At 40.8% G+C, this 21,601-nt stretch overlaps 1 protein-coding gene across 3 annotated transcripts in view; it reads right to left on the bottom strand.

The window, feature by feature from the left end:
* Positions 1 to 21,601, bottom strand: part of asic2 (acid-sensing (proton-gated) ion channel 2) — a 527,665-nt gene that overhangs the window by 41,243 nt on the left and 464,821 nt on the right. For all 3 annotated transcript variants that reach the window (XM_049561232.1, XM_049561231.1, XM_049561230.1), the window contains one exon: positions 18,485 to 18,635. In XM_049561232.1, coding sequence (XP_049417189.1) covers positions 18,485 to 18,635 — 151 coding nt within the window. The remainder of the gene's footprint in view (positions 1 to 18,484; positions 18,636 to 21,601) is intronic.

Genomic DNA, 21,601 nt, shown 5'->3' with positions numbered 1-21,601 from the left:
CAGAGAGTTGAAAACTGAATTTCCTGTTTGAAACATTTGGCTCCTTTGACTCAAAGGTTTTAAGATTCTTTATTATAACACAAACACTCCGAGGCGTGCCGTCCTATTTGTCTCGACATCAAACACAGGTGAGAAGAAGAAAGGCTCGGCGCTGACGCCATAGATGAAAGGACCTTTATCCTGCCATTCAGAGCACTCGTATGCACAAACACTCGCACAGGGCAAGGACGAAGAGAGCCATAACGTTTATGGGAAAAGAGAGAGCGGTCTTTGTAGAAATCGATAATGTTCTCTCTCCATGCCCTCACTTTCAGTGGTGAGCTCCCAGACATTCAATCAAGGCTTTCCCCTGCCAGACGATCAGCCGGACACCTCGAGGTGCTCTGCAACCAATGGACAGTGAAGCCTTTCAACACGTCCAGTCTCACAACACACAGCAGTATTACCCTACTATGATACTCTCATCAATCAAACATCTGCAGTGCCAGATACACTGACAGCTTGGATGCATTCACGTTAAAGAATATACAAAGGGCTCAAACCTGCCTTTTTCAGGGCTGTGGGTGTTTGAAAACCACAATTCCGAATAAGTGTGTGTTTTTCTGTGTGAGTAAAAGAGCATTGGCTGTTTGAGAGAGATAATCAGAGTCTGTTTTTGTCAGAAATACAGAGTGCATAAAATGTGCACGCTGATGACAGCCTGCTGACTCTGTGTTTAGATGTGTGTGTGGAGTTAAATCACTGTTGTGTCCTTTCCTGTGCAGTGTCCGTTCGCTTCCGTAAAATATAGCATCATGTCCTGTGTAATGAAGGTCTTGTACTTGTATATGACAGACAACTTTTATGTCCTTCCTGTTTCTTCTCACTCTGTGACTTGTCCTTTAAAATGCATTCGCTGTGCCATTAGTAAGCTATTAGCGTTCTGTGTGTTTAGCACAAACAAAGTTTAATTGAACTGACATCATTTATTGTACACAAAGGGAAAGGCGACTACAGCACAACATTTTTAAGGCAATATTCTGCATATAGTATTCTGTATAAGTATGTGTAGAAGAGCAGGAGAATACTTTGCACATCTATTTCAAAACAGATGCGCAGGAGAGGGACGAGTGGGAAACAATTTGCAGACATACTCCCACACACTGTCTAACTTTCAAAAGAAATAAGTTCATTGGTATTTTACTTAGTAAACCTTGATCAGGCAAACCGTTTTGTGACAAAGAGAAGCCTTCTTGAGTACGGAGAGGATGTGAGTTGCAGTCAACTACATTCCCCAGGTGTAGTGGGACTGCATAAATACCAAACATCTATTTACAGTGTGACAAGCTACAATATTATACATATAGAGGAAAAGTAAAAAGGTAAAAACACAAAGTATAGTGACAGTCATAAACATGGGTGGATTACGGTACGGGACAATGGTTCCCTGGGCACAGATATGCAAAAGGCCCCACCACCTTTCCTACACAGGAGCAAGAAACACAGACTTCATTGATGTTTAGCCTCTTTTTTTAGTTAATTGTGTGTCTCTTCGTAATTATTTTATGTTTTTTTAGTCATTTTGAGTCTCTGCTTAGTCCTTTTATGTCTCTTTGTAGTCATTTTGTGTCTATTCATAGTCGCTGTGTGTCTCTTTATAGTCATTTTGAGTCTTTTCGTGGTCATTTTGTGTCTCTTCATAGTCATTATATGTCTCTGTGGTCGTTATGTGTCACTTCGTAGTCAAGTTGAGTCTCTTCGTAGTCATGTTGAGTCTCTTCGTAGTCCCTCTGTGTCTCTTTGTAGCCGTTTTGTGTCTCTTCATAGTCATTTTGAGTTTCTTCTTGGTCCTTTTGAGTCTCTTTGTAGTCCCTCTGGGTCTCTTTGTGGCCTTTTTTATCTCTTCGTGGTCATTTTGAGTCTCTTCATAGTCATTATATGTCTCTGTGGTTGTTATGTGTCTCTTCGTAGTCCCTCTGGGTCTCTTTGTAGCCATTTTGTGTCTCTTCATAGTCATTTTGAGTCTCTTCTTGGTCCTTTTGAGTCTCTTTGTAGTCCCTCTGGGTCTCTTTGTGGCCTTTTTGTATCTCTTCGTGGTCATTTTGAGTCTTTTCGTAGTCATGTTAAGTCTCTTCATAGGTCCCTCTGGGTGTCTTTGTAGCCGTTTTGTGTCCCTTCGTAGTCAATTTGAGTCTCTGTGTAGTCCCACAGGGTCTCTTAGTTGCCGTTTTGTGTCTCTTCATGGTCATATTGTGTCTCCTTTTGGTTGTTTTGCCCCTTTTGTAATCATTGTAAGTGTTTGTGTGTCTTTTAAGCTATTTGAATCTCGTTGTAGTCGTTTTGTGTTTCTTTATGGTCGGTTTGAGTCTCTTCCTGGTCGGTATGTGTCTCTTCGAGTGACATTTTGCAGGTCGAGGCCAGGGGGCCTTTGAAACTTTGCCCAGTGGGCCCGTCCAGTAATCCATGGTCATAAACATCCCCCAAGAGGTGTACATTAAATAGGTCCTATAGGATCAACTGCATTCTTAATTCCTACCTAATAGGGCTTCTGTTTGTCACAAAACTGTTTATCTAATGAAGGTCTAGTTACTGAAATGTTGCAATAAAAGTATTTCCTTCACAAGTGAGACAGCGTGTGGGAGTTTGTCTGCAAAAGTATGTGTACAAATAAACATTTTACCCATATGTGATTGCTGAACATCAAACAATGACATGTAACAGCCTCCACTCTTCTGGTTTCAGCCTTTCCACCAGATTTTTGGCTGCAGCTTTGCTCCCACTCAGCCACAAGAGCTTTGGAGAGGTTGGTAAATGATGTTAGGTGATAAGTGCCAGGTTTGCAGCTGGTATTTCAGTTCATCCCACAGACGTCCACGTACTTTTGGCCATTTAGTGTCATCTAGTGCGTTGGGGCCAAATCAGGCTACACCTCACCGACAGTTTTCAGGCTGAATTCAAGTCATTAACTAGCTTAAACCTGCCAATTTGGTCCTTCTTTGGCAAAGCAGGCTAAACGAGGTCAAGCAGCGTAAACAAAAATAAACAAATTGGGTATAACCACAATTTATGATTAAAATCAGCCTTTTTTTATGGACAGAGCCATTGTTATGTAGAAACAAAAAAAGGCCCCTCTTCAAACTGTTGCCACGAATCTGTAAACACACTTAAATAGCAGTCTAGAGTATCTTTGTATGAAACATACATATTTCCTTAATTACAACTAAGGGACTTAACCAACCCAGAAAAAAAGCATCTTAGACCAACAGCACATAAAGGTTAAAAAATGAGGGACACCCCTGTCCACATACTTTTATGTGCTGTTGGTCTAAGATGCTTTTTTAAATTATCAAATATTTCAGTTGTTAGTGTTAATGTGATGTGTAAAAGGAAAACACAAGACATTAAACTACATGTCTTTATAATAGTTGTTGGACTAATGCTCCATTAGCAGCCATAGCATTTTACATAATTAGCCACTGTTGTCCAAAGACAATCAAAAACACATAAAAGAGCCATACTGTTGCACTGGGTGACAAATTCCTTCATTATAACCAACTCTAAACAGTGTAAACAAGGAACTCCATCCCCGAGCAGCCTGCACACCAGGAAAACATAGGCACTAACTACATTAGCTGTTCAGTGTGATAAAGGAATATGTCGCCCAGTATGGCTCTTTAGTGTGTTTTTAATGGCATTTGTACAACGATAGAGTTCTACAGTAAAGAGGTGGAAGCTATCAGGCTGTGGCAGAGTGTGCCATATTCTGTGTTGTTTTGTTGAGGAATGTGCTGATAATAATAAAAAAAAGACAGAATGACAACTACCTCAACATGATTGTGCACAGGCAGAAATTAAATTATATGTTATTTTCTTTAATAACACACTAGCTAAACATAGCTTTGCTGCTGTTGGTAAACAGTTCACAGCACTACAATGGTGACTGTTTGAACTGATATTTCCTGGCACTCAGCTGTTATGTCTTGAACATTTTTCATCCAAAGCTCTTGCTGTAACGTAAACGTCCACGTTAATTAGGTACACCTCTTCAACTGCTCGTTAATACAAATAGCTAATCAGCCAATCACGTGGCAGCAACTCAATGCATTTAGGCATGTAGACATGGTCAAGACGACCTGCTGAAGTTCAAACCGAGCATCAGAATGGGGAAGAAAGGTGATTTAAGTGACTTTGAATGTGGCATGGTTGTTCCCTGGATGAAAATGCCTTATTGATGCAAGAGGTCAGAAGAGAATGGCAAATAACCACTTGTTACAACCAAGGTATGCAGAAGAGCATCTCTGAACGAACAACACGTTGAACCCTGAAGCAGAAGACCACACCAGGTGCCACACCTGTCAGCTAACAACAGGAAATTGAGGCTACATTTCGCAAGGGCTCACCAAAAATGGACAACAGAAGATTGGAAAAACGTTGCCTGGTCTGATGAGTCTTGATTTCTGCTGCGACATTCAGATGGTAGGGTCAGAATTTGGCATAAACAACATGAAAGCGTGGATCCATCCTGCCTTGTATCAACAGTTCAGGCTGGTGGTGGTGGTGGTGGTGTAATGGTGTGGGGGATATTTTCTTGGCACACTTTGGGCCCCTTAGTACCAACTGAGCATGGTTTAAGCACCACAGCCTACCTGAGTATTGTTGCTGACTGTGTCCATCCCTTTATGACCACAGTGTACCCATCTTCTGACACATGACGATGAGTTCACTGTACTCCAATGGCCTCCACAGTCACCAGATCTCAATCCAATGGAGAACCTTTGGGATGTGGTTGAACAGGAGACTCACATCATGGATGTGCACCCGACAAATCTGCAGCAACTGTGTGATGCTATCATGTCATTATGGACCAATTTTCTCTGAGGAATGTTTCCAGCACTTTGCTGAATCTATGCCACGAAGAATGAAGGCAATTCTTAAGGCAAGAGGGGGTCCAACCTGATACCAGCAAGGTGTACCTAATAAAGTGACCAGTCAGTGTATATTAGACTTGACTTTTGCAGTGAATGCTGGGTAAAATTAGAAATGAGGACCGACTGAGCATTTCCTAAGTCAATATCAGCTGCATTCGAAAAGCTTTTTGCTCCAGTCAATATAGGCGACATTCAAGATGCACAAAGAGCCACCGTGATGATGTGAAAATCCACCTTTAAATAACTTGAAAATAGATTTTTGAAAATGTCACGGATATGTTTTTCACTCTTAGAACAACATGACATAAAACAGGAACGATAAAAATATCAGAAGACCAAAATGCAACAGCACAAGTCAGCAGAGACGAGATAACTTATATGGAGGAAAACTTTTTTGTGTGATTTTACACTGATTTTAAAGGCGAGAATATTTCAGGAAACAAGCTAGTCATATCATCCACCCACATTGGAAAGCAAAAGTGTTAATTCTGCATGGCCACACTTAAAGACGAGGCGAAAAGCCAGTTGTCATAGAGATGGGCAAGGCACAATAACAATATAAATATGGGGATAATACATAGAGTTTGAGAGACTTTAAAGTTAAAATGCAGGGGTTTTTTTTAGGTTTGTTGGTTTGAGAAAATGTACCCACAATTCCCACAAGCTGTTGGTGTTGTCTCTTTGTTTAACCCATTCACCAGAATAAATGATGGAACTGTATGTGTCTGCAAATCACGGATATGTTACATTTGCATGTTTCATGTGCTGTGTATATATTGAAACTGTACGTTTCCTTGTGTTTCAGTTTTAATTTGTTGTTGTGACAGCGCTGTGGTGATGGGGTTGGGTTTAGGCAAAAAAACCCCACTTGGTTAAGGTTAAAGGAAAAGATCATGTTTGGGCTTAAAATACCCAGTTTGGCTGATACAAACACGGCTGGACATGTCTTTAACTGTCAGAGAAATGTGTGGTGGTCTATTTATCTGCAGAGACTCTGCCGTCTGCCTGTATTCTCTTATTTTCTTCTTATTTTCTTTGCTTGGATGTTTATGGGTGTGTAACCTGAGTGCTCAGGTGAAGTCAGGGATTTGTAAAAAGGTAACAATCAGGTGCCAGATCAGACACAGCTGGCATCCAAGAGACTGAAAAAATGGAAACATAGCAGGGCGAAATGCCAAACAAGATTGAGTCTGGTGTTGGCCTTCACTTTCATTTTTGCTGGTGAGCGTGTTTACAAAAACTAACAGACAGCTCTGCATAGTGTACCTTTAAAAGTACCTGCTGTTGCACATGTCCCAAACAGATGCTTTTTATGGTCTTGAGCAGCCATCTGCAGCCTCCTCTCCTAGGTGTCACATCACCCACCACCCCCTCCTCCTGATGAGAAACTCAGCTCATATACATGTACAGAAAACATGTAGAGAAATGTACAACCCCAACATTTTACTCTGGTGACTGGGCTGTTCTGCTTGGGTCAACCACATTGTGGGTTAGGTCTAACAATCATTGGGTCTACTTCAGACTGGTGCTGACATTTCTTCAGATCTATTATGGATAGCGCTTCATTCTTTGAAAATGAATGTCAGTCAGGTCTTTTGTGGGTCTGTTTTGGACAGGATACATGAGGCACTGGATTGTTAAGAAGAAATAAAGCCATGGGTGAAATTCTCACCAGGACTGTAACTCACAGTTATTTCCTTTATTGATTAACTAGTCCACACCCATTGAGTGCACAGTTGCCCATGTATACTTTCACATGGTGTGTGTTTGGGATACAGGTCATAGGAAATTGCAGATTAAATGGTCAACTGAACCCATTAAGAAGAGCAATGTATTCAGACAGAGTTTTTGTGAATTTGACAGTACGATTGCTTTATTGAAAGTAGAGTAGATTGACTGAGTAGAAAAACATGGGACAGACAGAATGACAGACCGACAGTTTCCGTGATTATGTACAGCATACCATACCATGACTTAGTCATACCAAAAATTAGAAAAAAAAAAACCATTCGGCCACAGGGGGAGCCACAGCGATCGGTCGCATTTTAGCCATTTTTAAGCATTTTTCTGTTGTTATAGCGCCACCCAGTTGCCAATTAGAGTTAAATTTCTTCAGTCACCTTGAGGCGTCCTGTTCTACATATCGATCAAGTTTAGTAAAAATCGATATGGCGGTTAGGCCTAGATAAGAAATTAGCTCTCTAGCGCCCCCATTTTGTTTGATCGGGTCAATAATGGAGGGGTCCCCTCAGATTATGTGTGGTCATATGCCTACAAAGTTGCGTGGTGATCGGTGAAACCCTTGAGATGTTATACACATTTATGTGATGAGCCACGCCCTCCGCAATATTCACTGCCTTATAGAAGCTCAGTTTAAGTAAGTTTTCCAACTTTTGCCAAGAGGGAACTTTAGATATTGGTCCCTAGATTATGTTCACCGAGTTTCATGCAGATCGGTCAAACTTCCTAGGAAGAGATTCCTATCTGATTTTAAGTGTTTTTCAAAAATTCAAAATGGCGGAAAATCTATATAACCGGAAATTATGGGTTCTTGATGCAAATTTGTTCCTCTTGAGGAGAGGCAAAGTTTCATGTCTCTACGATATACGGGGCATGAGATATGCCCATTCAAAGTTTGCAATTTCAATCAGTTGCTATAGCGCCCCCTTTGGTCAATTGATGTAATATTACTTCACTCACATCCTCCCATGACCCTCTACCACTGTGCCAAATTTCACATGGATTGACAAAGTCAGTCGGGAGAAAAACATGGAACAGACACACAGACAGACAGAGTTTTCTTCATTATATAGTAAGATGTTAAGGTGCATAGCCAAAACTACTCATCACACTTTTCTAAAGCCAAAATATCCAGTCTTTAAATGTCTTGTTTTGTCTGCCAACATGCCCCAAACCCAGAGATATTCAGTGTACTATCATTTTAGAGAGAGAAAAGCAGCAAATCTTCACAACTGAGAGGCTCCGCCATCTAATCTTTTTATCAACTAATTGTTTCAGCTCTAATTCCCGTCCAAATTTACTGCATTAAACAGGCTTGTTATATTCAAATCAGATTACCAGATAGATGCTTATGTAAATGTGTGCAGCGTACAGACCAATCAGCGATGACACAAACATATATTTAACAGTGAATACACTGATCGTCCCATGGATAAATATGGTGTGGCTGTAAAGATGCTTGTGGATGATTTTTCCTGTAAGTGAAAATGAGATATTTATATTTCCACTCTGTGTCTGTCAGTGAGAAGAAACAATGAGAAAGTGTGTATGAGTTTTTATGGGTGGGTGTGTGTGTGTGTGTGTGAGTGAGAAAAGATCAGAGCAAACAGGACTTGCTGTGTTTGTTTGTGCTCCAGTCAGTTCAGCTCTCCGTATCAGGAGATGATCAAGAGGATCATGGATAACAATGTTTGTTATTTCTGACCACAGACTTTAGCTGAATCAAAGATAGCTCCATAGATTTGTAGTTACTATGTATTTCATCACCACTATCACACTCATTTGACTTCATGCGACTCAACAAAGTGAGAGAGGCGGACTGAATTATGATGCTATCTCCCGCTGCTACAATCATAACTTAGATCTTGCTGCTTTGTGTGACAGTGAATAAATTCAGGTGGTGTTCTGGTTTCACCTCCGTTCTCCTTCAGCATTTCAAGTGTTTCGCTGTGGGAAAACATGAGAGGGGGAGGAGAGGATCCGCTGGGGGAAATGAGAAAATTGGTCTGTGAAATGCACAAGTCTTGATTTACATATGTTTAAAATAAAATAAATTACCTGGTGACTCATGCTGGTTGTCGCAGGGTGTAGGTTAATGTACAGGCTTGTTTATAAAGACGCCTCCGTGCTTTCCTGTCTCCACCTGCCTGCCATACAACACACAACTACAGGCATGTTTGTCAGTAACACACCTCTTCCTATACTTCCTCTCCATCTCACATTTCTCTCAATTTGTGTTACACTCAGGGCCAGATGTGTCAGGTTTGGTTGTGTGGATGACAGTGTGAATGTTGACCACATGGAGAAGGAGTGAACAATTGGCGAGGTGAAGCTCAATTTCAAGTCATAGTGAACACAAGTGTTTCCTCAATAAGTGCGTACGTATGTTTACCTAATCACAGACACAATTTTATTTTATGTTTCATTATTATTTCTTTAGCTACGCTACTGGTGTGGCTCTAGCAATGTTGGTCAGTCCATCACAGGGGCGTAAATACAAAAACTGCAGGCAGTTATGCTGGGGCCCATGAGTGGGAGGGGGGCCTTGGAGGGAACAGGCTGTCCAACAATATGTTTGGTGGAGAATAGACTCTTGCGAGTGATTCAGTTTGCCACCTCAGAATACTATTGTGTGTAAAGAGCTCACATTAAATTAAAATTGGGATCTTTGCTATATATACCCCTGAAAACCCCCAAAATCATTTTCTATTTTTTTTCTATCACTTAAATCTTCCACTTGGTACTGAGTGCCCTCTTTGTGAGATAACCCTTGATGAGGGAAGTGAGAAATATTAGAGTAGAGATCTTTCCCTAAGAAATGAGACACCACTTCATGCAAATCGGTGTGGCCGACGTGCAGGCTTACGTCACGCGTAGTAGCAACGCAAGATACCGGTAGTCATTCAAGTTTGTAAATGCTGGCTCCAGCGCTTGTGTTGTGGCATGTGCTATGTTTATTCTTCTCCGTCTGATGAATCAATGGAGAAGAAATACTGAAAACAGGAGGCGCCTACGACGTCTTCTAGTTCTGATCAATTTTGTTCGGGTAAAGGCCCATTTATGCTCCCTTTATGTACGAAAATGTATATGTCCGTTTCAAATGATGTTACCGTCACTGCCCACATACTTCCATGCGTCCTTCATGTTGGCATGGATGTTAACCAATGTATCCACCAGGGTGTAGCCCAGCGTCAAAAGTTTATGACAACAACAAACTCAAAAACAAACATGGCGACTGTGGAGGAGATATTGATAATGTACCTCTTGCATAAAAGACAAAAACAGAGGCAGCGTAGTAGGAGGCGGTAGTCGGTGAGGCCGTTAAATACATTGCGACTGGAGGATGGAGAATTCCTTTCCTCAAAAAGTTCCGCCATTGTTATTTCTTCTTCGTGTCTCACTAGAGCTACGTATCGGGTAGTGACAGCAACACTGCCCCCACGGTTTCCGGTGGTACTGCTCCGTTTGGCCCGTATCTGTAAGCTTTATGGAAACGTGCAGAAATACGGAAGAAAGAAACGCGGCGCACGGACAGAAGACTCCGTCCATATCCGGATCCATATTTAACATTGAGCACAAACTGTTTTCCAAAAGTGGCCAAAGTTGCTGACTTTGTAAGGTGTTCTGAGAAATTTCATCTTCCACTTTGTTGAAAGTGTGGGTCGGGGCTCCCTTGGAATCTAGGGCGGGTTTTAAGTGTTGGAAACCACTTCCATTAGCCTAAGTGTGAACGTGCACAACCATGTGCAAGTGGGTATTTCTTGGGGAAGTGTGGGTATTGGGACAGGCCCTAAATGTTAGCATGCGAGCACGCTAAACTGAGCTGGTGACCATGGGAAACACAATACCTGCTAAACATCAGCATGTTAGCATTGTCACTGTGAGCTCCGCTAGCATGGCTGTACACGCCTTCTGATTTGACAGTATGTTGCTTCATCGTTTCCTGCTCTCCATGGATGGCTTCCAGTAGCTTTTTAATGAGCTCTCAGACCGGCAAGACAAAAGGTATATTTTGGGGCCCGACTCCTAATTAGAAGACTAACTTTACACGTAGGCTACGTTAAAACAACATCATACCTGTGCCCACTCACTGTCATGATCTCCCTAGCTTCAAGACCCGCATCTGACAGCTTCTGTATGGCAGTTGCCCTGAGGCTGTGACTGGTGTAGATAGCTGTTGTCCCCACCTCTTCACACATCTTCGGCAGCATCTGTGCGAATGAGTTGATTCCCAGCGGAGCTTTAGTGTACCAGATATTGTCTGTATGAGCTGCTGTCATCCTGGGCTTCAGATAAAGGGCATTTGCATCTGGTGGAAGTTTGTTTAAATACTTTTCCAGGGATGCAACACAACTGCTGACCGAACTGACACTAACCGTCAGTTTTGATTTGATTGCACGCAGCTGTGAGGCGGAGTGATACATACACAGTGAAATAACTGTGATGTTGTACTCCAATATCATCACGGTTTTACTGTCTCTCGACCAATCACATTGCAGGGCCGGAACTAACTGTTGTATAACTGAATTTAACAATCAAAAAAACAAGACACTTGTCAACACATTTTCATGGAGGAGTATGATGCTGTTATTGTATTTACAGAGAAGCAGTCAGAGCTGCAGGCTACAGTGAGGCTAAAAACAGAGTTCAAATGACGTTTTTCGAAACAACTTTTTATGTCGCGGCTGCAGCACACTTGGATCACTATGGATGAACAGTATGGAGATACTTTGTGGATTCAATTTTGTGTTCTTGGACGTTAGTCTGGGGCACCATCTGCCATTAGGTGTGCTGGCCGCTCCACCCGCCGATCTCCGCAAGGGATGTGAGGACTCTAAAACTTCACCAGGGCCTCCATCGGCATATGGGTGAGTAGATAATGGCTGAATTTTCATTTTTGGGTGCACTATCCCTTGAATCACGCCCTCAGAACTCTGCTTCTCTACACTTTTAGTTTATACATTGTCCTACTTTCAACTTAGTAGTGCAGATATGAAGTCGTCAAACCTACACTAGGCACATTTATGTAAAAATATAAACCACTGATAAAATTTACCATAACAGTTCCTGGAGAACAAATCAAAACCTATTGTCAGTGTGTTTTTTCTTTGACTGTAAATTGTTTCTATTCTTCCCATTAAAATCTTACCATCTTGATTTGCTATATAAAGGTATATTAGTGAACCTTTCACCATTTTTAAAGATGCACTAAAGGCTTGGTTGAGTTTCCAGTACTATCTTCCTGACACCCCAGAAGATATTCAAAATCAAGTGATATGGATGAATTCAGAAGTATTAATAGATGAGAAGCCTGTTCTATGGGAAACATTTTGGAGAAATGGAATTGTTTTTGTAAACGACATACTAGGTAGCACGGGTGATTTCCTTTAATATCATAAATTTTGCAGGTTGTATGGATAAATATGTGATATCTTTAACTTCAGTCAGTTGATTTCAGCTGTCCCAATAAATTGGAAACGGGAGTTAAAATGTAGTGGATACAAACTGCAAGTCTGTGCACCTATTACAAGATGTCAGAAATGGTTATCTAGAAGAAAAATTAACAAAAAAAAAAAAAAAAAATTACAGCGCAGAGGCCTTACCGCTTTTCCGCACTCAGTCTGTACTTTTTGGGAAGACAAATTTAATATTTTGATACCTTGGAAACAATTTTTCAGAACAATTTATAAAACAACAATTGATTTTTACTCTAGAATTTTTCAATTGAAGATTTTTTTTTTTATAAAAATACTGCTACTAAAAAGCAACTTAATATGTTTAATATTGTAGAGTCATCATCATGCAGATTTTGTAATGAAGAAGAGGAAGACCAGATGCATTTATTTTTTTATTGTCCCTATGTTGTAAGTTGGTGGACCAATATCCAAAACTAGCTAAGGACATTGGATATCTGTCTTAAATGTATACCTTTAAATATTATGTTGGGAGATTTGGATGAAAATTGTCCCCAGATAACAAATACAATTATTTTGTTAAAAAAAATATTAATAATATAAAAATATTTATATTAAAAGCTCAATCAAGAACTAGCCTAGATATAAGTTTGTTCAAAAATATATTGTGAAGCCAATTTCTTTTGGAAAAAATAATCGCTACAAATAACTGTAAAGTAGCACTACATAATATGAAATGGGAAAAAAATCTCCTCTATTGAAGAGTGGGATTATATACAATTATAAATATGCTCTTTCATATGTTTATCTTGTTTGTTTTAATGTGATGCTATTGTAAATTTATCTCTTGAATATCCTAGATCCTATATATTTTAATTTGTCCTATCTTTTATTCTTTTGTTTTCATTTGTGTTTCTTTGTTTGATGTTATGTTATTATATTGTTGTGTGTGATATGTTTGTTTGTATGCTCGCCTTTATTAAATTAATATAAATAAAAAAAATAAAAAATATAAACCAATCTCAGTTCAATTCACCAACTGAGGCTGCGACATTGTTACGCTGTGCCAAGTTAGAATGTTCTATTTGCCCTGTTTACACAAAATGTTATTATTCTAATTTGCTGCTGGGTGCAAATTTACTTTGTGCAGTCATAGAGACAAATCACAATTTACAACAAGACTGAAAATGAAAGAAAATATCCTCTAAACAGAGGCAAATGAGCACTGCGGAAACAGGTTGTGTCACTCGTGATACTACGGTTCACCAGCACCAGAATTAATGAATTGAGATGCTTCTTAAAAATGAAACAGTAACCTCTTTGTATCATTTGTCCTCACTATTCTGAGAAAATGTCTGGTGCACAAAAAGAGGAAGAGCTTTAAATGCCCAAGAAGCAAAAGCAAAACTTTGACACGCACACACACACACAGGAGATTGCACCGACACAAACATCACGGTGACCAAACACCACAAAGGGAAGTGACACAAAAAAGATAAAAGGATCGAGGACTCTCCACTTCAACTTTGCCCTTGATTTAACCTGTTGCTGAAGAAACATCCTCCTGCTTCTTTCAGGAGCTCCTTGGAGTGCTTTTTCACCATTGCTTTGATTTAATAACAGCAGATACAGAGTGCAATGGCACGGCAAGATGTTAGAACTGCACTCAAATGCTTATTGGGCTTTACTTTCGTGTTTTCCAGCTCTAATGGGAGCCAAGATCGGAGATGATGGATGGTACATTGACAGAAAATAGAAAGCAGGAGGCATAGAGTTCAGACAGATACAAAGCAAAGTGAGGAAAAGGGAGATGTTAAAAACTCACATGCCTCTTTTCTAATTTCTCCTCTAAGAGAGGAGATAAAAGAGAGTTCCATAAATCAATACGTCTTTGCATACCTCTCACACCCTGCATCACCCCATCAGTGATGCTGTTAAAAATAGACATAGTGGGTGAGCATGGTGTCACTGGTTGCGTTGGTTGTCGGAAAATGTCAGGTTTTCTGTACATGAGCGCCGACGTGATCCAAAACAAAACTCTGTGATGTGAATGATTTAAAAAAAAAAAAAAAAAAGTCACTGATATATGAAGCAATGGAAGTTGAATGTCATCACAGATTCAAAGGGCGGTGATGTGTTTGAAGGGCTTTTCTCCGCACTGCAAACATTTTGTAGCTCTGCCGCTGAGGGGAAACATGGGGCGGGTGCTGAGTGTGTAAACAGGCGACTTTGATCAAGATGGCTTGACGAATCTGATATGGGAGAGGTCAGGCGGCTGCAACTTCAGATGACTTTTAAAAAAAGGTCAGTGTGTAGCTGAAGTTGAACTAATTAAAAAAGTTACAGATTTGAAATTCTGTGTGCTTAACTTTTAAAAAATATTCAAAATGTAAAAATCCTGATACAGCATGCACGCAGTGGGAGGTTTTACTAATTAATTTTAAGTTAGGATTCTAAGCAATTCAGAAATCACAAAAATAAGAAGCTTGTCGACATGTTTTTACAGAGACACATCTGCAGAACCAAAGGTTACACTTTAACAAATAACATAGAGACACATCCATTTATTATTTCCATCACTGCACAGTTTGGTCAGCAACGCAGTGAGGAGAAAACTGGGTATCCAGGCAACAGCCATCTGTTTTCTCCTACTGCTCAAACTTATATCCATCTTGTTCATTTTTACACCATGAAACATGTTGTTTTTTAATGTTTGTCCACTATGTTAAAGTGAGGAGGAGTATCATGGCTGCCCTGCGGCCCCCTGGACAGAGCAGTGTGCTAATAGAACCCCAGAGGCCAACTGCTGGCCTCTGGATGATATACTAAGAAAAGCCACAGGAGGGGAGAAGGTGTGGGGATTGGATTGGGGGAAATAGGTAATTGATGGGAGGAGATGGGGGAAGAATCCCTGTGCAGTGTGTGCCCATCACGTCTGCACAGTGTAGGGACCTGGTTCAGTTGAGGAGACACTGCACTCCCTGCTGAGGCTGACTCAGCTCATCTGGGCTAATTAAACCACACAGGGATAAACAAGGGCACTGGAAACTGCAGCCTGCTGGGAGATGAAGCTCCACATGCTGTCAGGGTGGTGGCTGGAGTGCAGTCTGTTCAAACTGAAATAAAACCAAGAGGAGTTCAGGTCAGGGGGCTGAGGGACCTGCTGTCCATAGAAGAACACGGGGAGGATTGATAGGACGCTGACTTTTTGATGATGGATCTGCTTTAAGCTGAGCCTAGAGTAAATAATGTCCATCTGCTGGGCTGCTCGTAGCTTGGCTAGCTGCTCTGGGAACTCCCCCGTCTGCCCTTCCGCTGGTTCAGACGTGAGCCGGCCGTTCAATGAGCTTCACTGTTGAATCACTCAAGCAGCAAGCCTCCCTAAAACACTCAATCTGAGCCACTAACAAGCTCTCTAATACACACATCAGTATGGAGGATAATGTAAAGCTGTGCTACTTTGCAATAAAGATTATCTAAGAGAGCCCAGTGCTCAACTTGAAAGGGGTTTAAGTATGCATTATGCATTATTATTATTATCTGACAAATCTATGCTTTCTAGAGAAAAATAGCACCACAGACAAACAGAAATGGAGGTGCAGCAACTGACAATGTACTTTGTTTAGAGGGGTGTCAAACTTATTATAGTTCTCCAGACTCCAGGGGACCCTACAAAGGATTTGGTCTGGTAGGCCCCACATCACACAGCACTGAACCAACTTGTGTGTTGTAAATATTAGTTTAAGCCAAGCGACAACCTGCAGGCTGAAAAATGAAGCCAATGTGGGAGTGCCAAAAACTGCAGTTCTTTGAATGACCACTTGAGGCTGGCTCCAAGTGAGTCAGTGCCCATAGACCCCCATGTTAAAATGCCCAGCTTTGCAGCAGAAATAAACATGTTTACAGCCTGATAAAACAAAAAATGGTTTTGGTCACTATGGCTAATTTATTTAATTTAGTATTTGTCTATTACCCCCAGCCCATATTAATAATCCTTCTCAGGTCCTTTTGCTTGATCTGTTTAAAGTTTGATGCATATTTTAGTGTTATGGTCTCACTGAAAAGAGTTGAATCTCCCTTGTCTGCATGTTTAAGATGTCTCAACGAACAAAGTTACACAACTTAAAAGGATACAATGCACAAGGCAAACATATGGTGATGAACATACATCTATCTCAAATAACAAATAATATTGTGCAAAGACAAAAGAAGCAATGTTTCAATAAAATTACCCAAGAAAAGGAACCAATACAGCATATCAGCAGTTAGTCTGAAGCACTAGTTTCGTCTTATTTTAATCAAGCATGCGCCTTTTCTTTAAATGATTATTGATTTCTTAAGAGAAACATCTACATATAATCATTTTTAGTGATGCACTAACTGTATATATCTTTTAATGGGCTTTTTGTTCATCTCTGTTCATGGGCCACATACAGCCCAATTTGTGGGCTGCACAAGTAAAACCATTGCATAATAATCTATAAATAACAACGCCTCCATTTTTTCCACCTCTTTAAGTGTAAAGAGGTACATTCTGAAAATGTCTGTCCATTTACAAAGCAGATAATGAACAGCTTGCGATGTCTCTAGAAAGTAAAGTGCAATTTCAACATTATGTCTCAGTTTTTCTACATTTAGTCAATCTACTAATCACTGTCATTACATGTGGATTTCTCCATACCTTTTCACTGCTGTGTGTAGTACTGCTGGCGTCACCACACCAAACTAAACTGGAAGCTGGTGAGGAAGCAGGTCAAGTTATCCCCTGCCTCACAAACCATTTACAAACTTTTGGCAGTGCCTTGGCAATAGTGTTCCCCCAACAATGTTGCACAATGTTCAGCGTCTCTCAATGTGACCACTATAAGTACTCATTGTTTTTTCCTGAGAACTGAATTCTGCTCAGGATGAAGAGCCCTCTAACATGAAGTAGGCCACTCACTGCTTAACTTGCTCCTGAAACGTGACACCTCTTAGCCTTCACAAGTGCATCAATATTAGTGTAGGTGCGCAAAGTCATCCAGTGGGCCTCAGTGGACCCTTTGGTGGGCCGGTTCTACCCCGCAGGCCGTATGTTTGACACGTAGTTCTGAAGTAAATGCAGCAGAATAAGCTTGAAGTCATCAGTTTGACAGGAAATGCTTAAAGTGGTCTACAAAAGGTGCCAATTCTCTATAAATCAGCATTTTAGTGACTGTGTGGGCAAATCCTTGAGTACAATGTGATACCAGTTGGAACAGTAATAAAAAAAGAGCACAGGAGTACTGTGAAATAACAGTTGTTAACCACGGTAATAACACTAAAATTCCATCTGATATAATATTCAAAGAGATATTTGTGACTGTTTGAGGGCCATTAGATAAAAAAGCTGATAAATATCATCTCCCACATCTTCATTTTTTGTCTGGAGTTTTATGTGATTTAGAATTTAATAAGAGCTTCTCGGTCTGAAAGTGTCCCTGAAGTGATTTCATCGGGAGGACACTGAAATCATTTGTGTTAATTATGGCTAAATCAAATAATGTGAACGAAAAAATAGACTCGTGGCCCAAAGGCTCTGTGTGGGACATGATTGGGGGAGTTTTAAATACTTTATTCCCTTCGAGACTTTAACGACTATTCATTTCGCTTTTCTTCAGTTTGGATATATTTCCATTGTATGCCAGTATAATAAAGAGAAGAGAAAAGACTGAAAGAAGGCATGAGAGACCATTACAATAAAAAAAGATGTTTCAGCCTGTGTAAAGCTGTATTTTATGTGACACTATATGATAACTGAGAGCTTGAATGTCATTCACAACAACACAGTGATTGTGGGAATGACAAAAGTGGGCTCAGTGGAGTACAGACATGATGCTAGCCTGGAGGTAAGCAGTTGTTTAAGACAGGAAGGACGGACTCAGATGTGGATGATGCTAAAGTGTCAGCTCTGTATACGTCCACTCAATGTACAGCGTGCAATCAAGCAACATCAAGCACAGAAGTTAAAGTCACTCAGCGTTGCCGGTGGAGGAATTACACAAAGAATATAAGCAGAGAAGAAGAAATAGCAGACACTTGTTATTGTTAGAAGCTTCAAACACGTCTGTTTTTCTGACCTGGTGCAGACATACAGAGAGCACACAACCACTAGCTAAGGGAAACAAGGATGTTATGATTGTCAGTCACTTGGCAACAGTGATCTTACTGACCTGACTGCAAGTTGAAAATATGACCTTGTGAGCTGCATTTGAAGGCAGCATCAAAAAACAAAACAAAAGAGCAAAGACGAGAAGGAGGCTTTTTCTGTAGACTCCCTCTTCATCTTAAGTAAAAAGATTTGGAAGAGGATGGTGTCAAGTTTAATTTTTTTTTTTAACTCTTCTCTCTTCTCTTTCACTGTTCAAAGTAAGCGTGGCAGGTGAGCAAGGAGGCCATGCCTACCTGTGTCCCCCCACACTGGCAGGTACTCGTCCTGCTGGATGTCCAGCATGATCTCCAGGCCGTTTCCCGTCCCGCCCTTCATGGTGGTGCGGAGCGTCTTCCCCTCCTCTGCGCCGTTGAACATGTAGCACTTCCCATACCTGGTGAACACCTGAGAGGAGACAGAGAGAGAAGGAAGACTTATAAGCGACAACATTAACCCTCATACACAGGCACACATGACGCGAAGATAGCATTGTAGTAAACTTGATGAAGCTAATTTACTACCAGGCGTTTTCTTAGCCACGTGCATCAATTTAGAATCAAATGTAATTGTATGATGATGAGCTACGATATGTTTTCTCACATCACTGAGTTTAAAAATCACATCATTTTGCATTAAGATGATAATATACATGTCATAAGAATGTTTTATGAGACAAAGGTCAGATATCGCTGTATGTTCTACATGTTTTAATATATCACAAATTTCTGCGTAATTCCACTGGATGCGTGTCCGTTGCGGAACGGCTGCGCTGGTTATCTGCTGCATGCTCTGCTGTCCGTCAACACCCACCGGCTGCGTTTGTGGTGCGGAGCGGTGCAGCTCCGTCAGACAGCGGGAATCACGAGGACCCACGAGATCTCGCGAATTCAAATCGTGCGATATAACTAGATGTAGTTTCTATAAACAGTAGTGATGGCCAAATGAAGCCTCATGAACCACTTTCTTTATTTTCTGACCCCACCAGATGGCGCTCTTGGTTTAAAGATAAAGGCTGGACGACTGGCAATGAAGTGCGCTTTCAAACCTTTGTTGAACAGACAGCGCCATCTGGTGGCTTCAGAAAATAAAGACAGTGGTTCATGAGGCCTCATTTGGCCATCACTAATAAACAGAACCACAAAACCAAGAACATTTTATTGTTTCCATCCAGAGGAGTGGTAGGAAGACATCTCGGTGCACCTCCATGATTAACATCTCCTCGTCCATGGTGTGAACAGGGTGAAATGATGTCTGAAAACCTCTGACCTGTTGACTTCAGGGCTGCCTCCACCTGTTATGACGTTTTCAAGGTGTAGTGCAGGGAAATATAACCATGCAAGCCATGAACACTGGTTTTATTTTGAAAATTAACTGGATGTTTTCTTTTGTTTCTGTGCACGACTTCCTGCCATGCATGATCTGCTCTGTGCTGAAATGCTGCGTTGTGCTCCGGAGCGCCGGAGCTGTGACGGAGCTGGAACGCAGCTAAAGAGTAATGTTGCTATGCACTGTAACCATGGATGTACTGATATCAGTCAGATGGGTTGACTTTGATACTGAAGAAAATGCCTTCATTTGATGATTGAGAGACGCATCTCTTATGTCTAGTTACAAGAAATACTTTTTTCAACAGAATTTCTAAGCAGATTTATGTACATTCAGCCACAGCTGACACTGGATATTGCTATCACTAGAAAGGGTACGTTACACTAATTGCTGGAGTATGTGTATAATGTCCTCACGCTTTGGATCTAGCAAAGAAAGGGTGTGACTTTTGACCTGAATGGCATTAATTAAGTTCAGAAGGTTAGTGTCATTTAAGTGTTGTTACATTGGCAGTGATGTTTTTTCTATAATTTTCAGAATAATGGTCTAGACACGCACAGGCACACAGACAGACAGACACACACACACACACACACACACACACACACACACAAATGCACACAGCCCTGATGGCTACAGGTGGTATTGTAAAGTGTCTCTGTGAAGGACAGGTCTGGCAATAACTGCAGGCTTAACACTCTGTCATTCTCACAATATCTACCTTCCCTTCTGCAGGAGCCTTCAGCTTTTGAATTGCGCTCTTATGAGGTACAGCCAAAACTCTAGAGCCCTCAGAAACAAGCAACAGGTCAAAAAAACAGATGCTATTCCACGTGTAATCATTTAAAAGCAGAAAGCACCCTGCCATTACCGGCGTGTGTGTACGCGCCCGAGTGCTAACAACACAGTGACACACTCCTTTTAGAGGTGCTGCATGTAGACAACAATTCCTCCCTCACTCATGTCTGTCTGTACAACCAGACCCTCGCCAAGAGCCACCAAATGGCTTTGAGGCATTTGGTGCTGCCATTTTTTTTAAGCTGTCCAAAAAATAAAACAAAAAACTGCAGGGATTTGAGCCACTCCTCTACTACAGAAGTAGCACCCACCCTGCGGCACCGCAAGCTTCTCCAAGCTTCTTACAGTATAGGATACATTAGCCAAGTTGAAAAAGCTACCGAAAAGAAGTCTTTTCTACAATGTGCCCCTTGTCTTCCACATCACAAAAGAACATCCCGCATTATTTCAGTGTTTGTTAAGCCAGCTCCATGCATCTGATTTGCATGTCAAGATCAGACAACAATGCAGGCAGAGTTGAGGCAACATTTATTAATGTCAGCTGTAATGCAAAGGCATATGATCGTGTCTCATTATTCATCCAGATACAGTCAGTGTTTTCTTTCTCCATTTCCCAGAATGACTTGCAATAACCTTCTAGGAATCACGCAGCAAAAGTGCATGAAATAGAAAACAAATATGAATACCAGCCATGCATGGGCAAGTTATGAGAAAATTAGCCCCTGAGCATAGATATGCAAAATATCCCAACACCTCTCCTACACAGGAGCAAGACACACAGACTCTGTGGTGATTTTTGTGTTGTTTTGTGTGTGTCTGTAGTTTTTATGCATCTTTTTTTGTGGTTTTGTGTCTCTTTGTGGTTGTTTTGTGTCTCTTCGTGTTTTTTTGTATCTCTCTGTAGTCATTTTGTGTCTCTTTGTGGTCATTTTGTATCTCTTTGTGGTCATTTTGTGTCTCTTTGTATTCATTTTGTGTCTCTTTGTGGTAATGTTGTATCTCTCTGTAGTCATTTTGTGTCTCTTTGTGGTCATTTTGTGTCTCTTTGTGGTCATTTTGTATCTCTGTGTTTTTCTGTATCTCTGTGGTCATTTTGTATCTCTTTGTGGTCATTTTGTGTCTCTTTGTGGTCATTTTGTATCTCTTTGTAGTCATTTTGTGTCTCTTTGTGGTCATTTTGTATCTCTTTGTGGTCATTTTGTATCTCTGTGTTTTTCTGTATCTCTGTGGTCATTTTGTATCTCTTT

Source organism: Epinephelus fuscoguttatus, linkage group LG19 (genome assembly GCF_011397635.1).
Source record: "Epinephelus fuscoguttatus linkage group LG19, E.fuscoguttatus.final_Chr_v1".
NCBI lineage: Eukaryota > Metazoa > Chordata > Actinopteri > Perciformes > Serranidae > Epinephelus > Epinephelus fuscoguttatus.
Note: the sequence above shows the minus strand (reverse complement) of the source record. Positions and strands in the feature narration are given on the sequence as shown.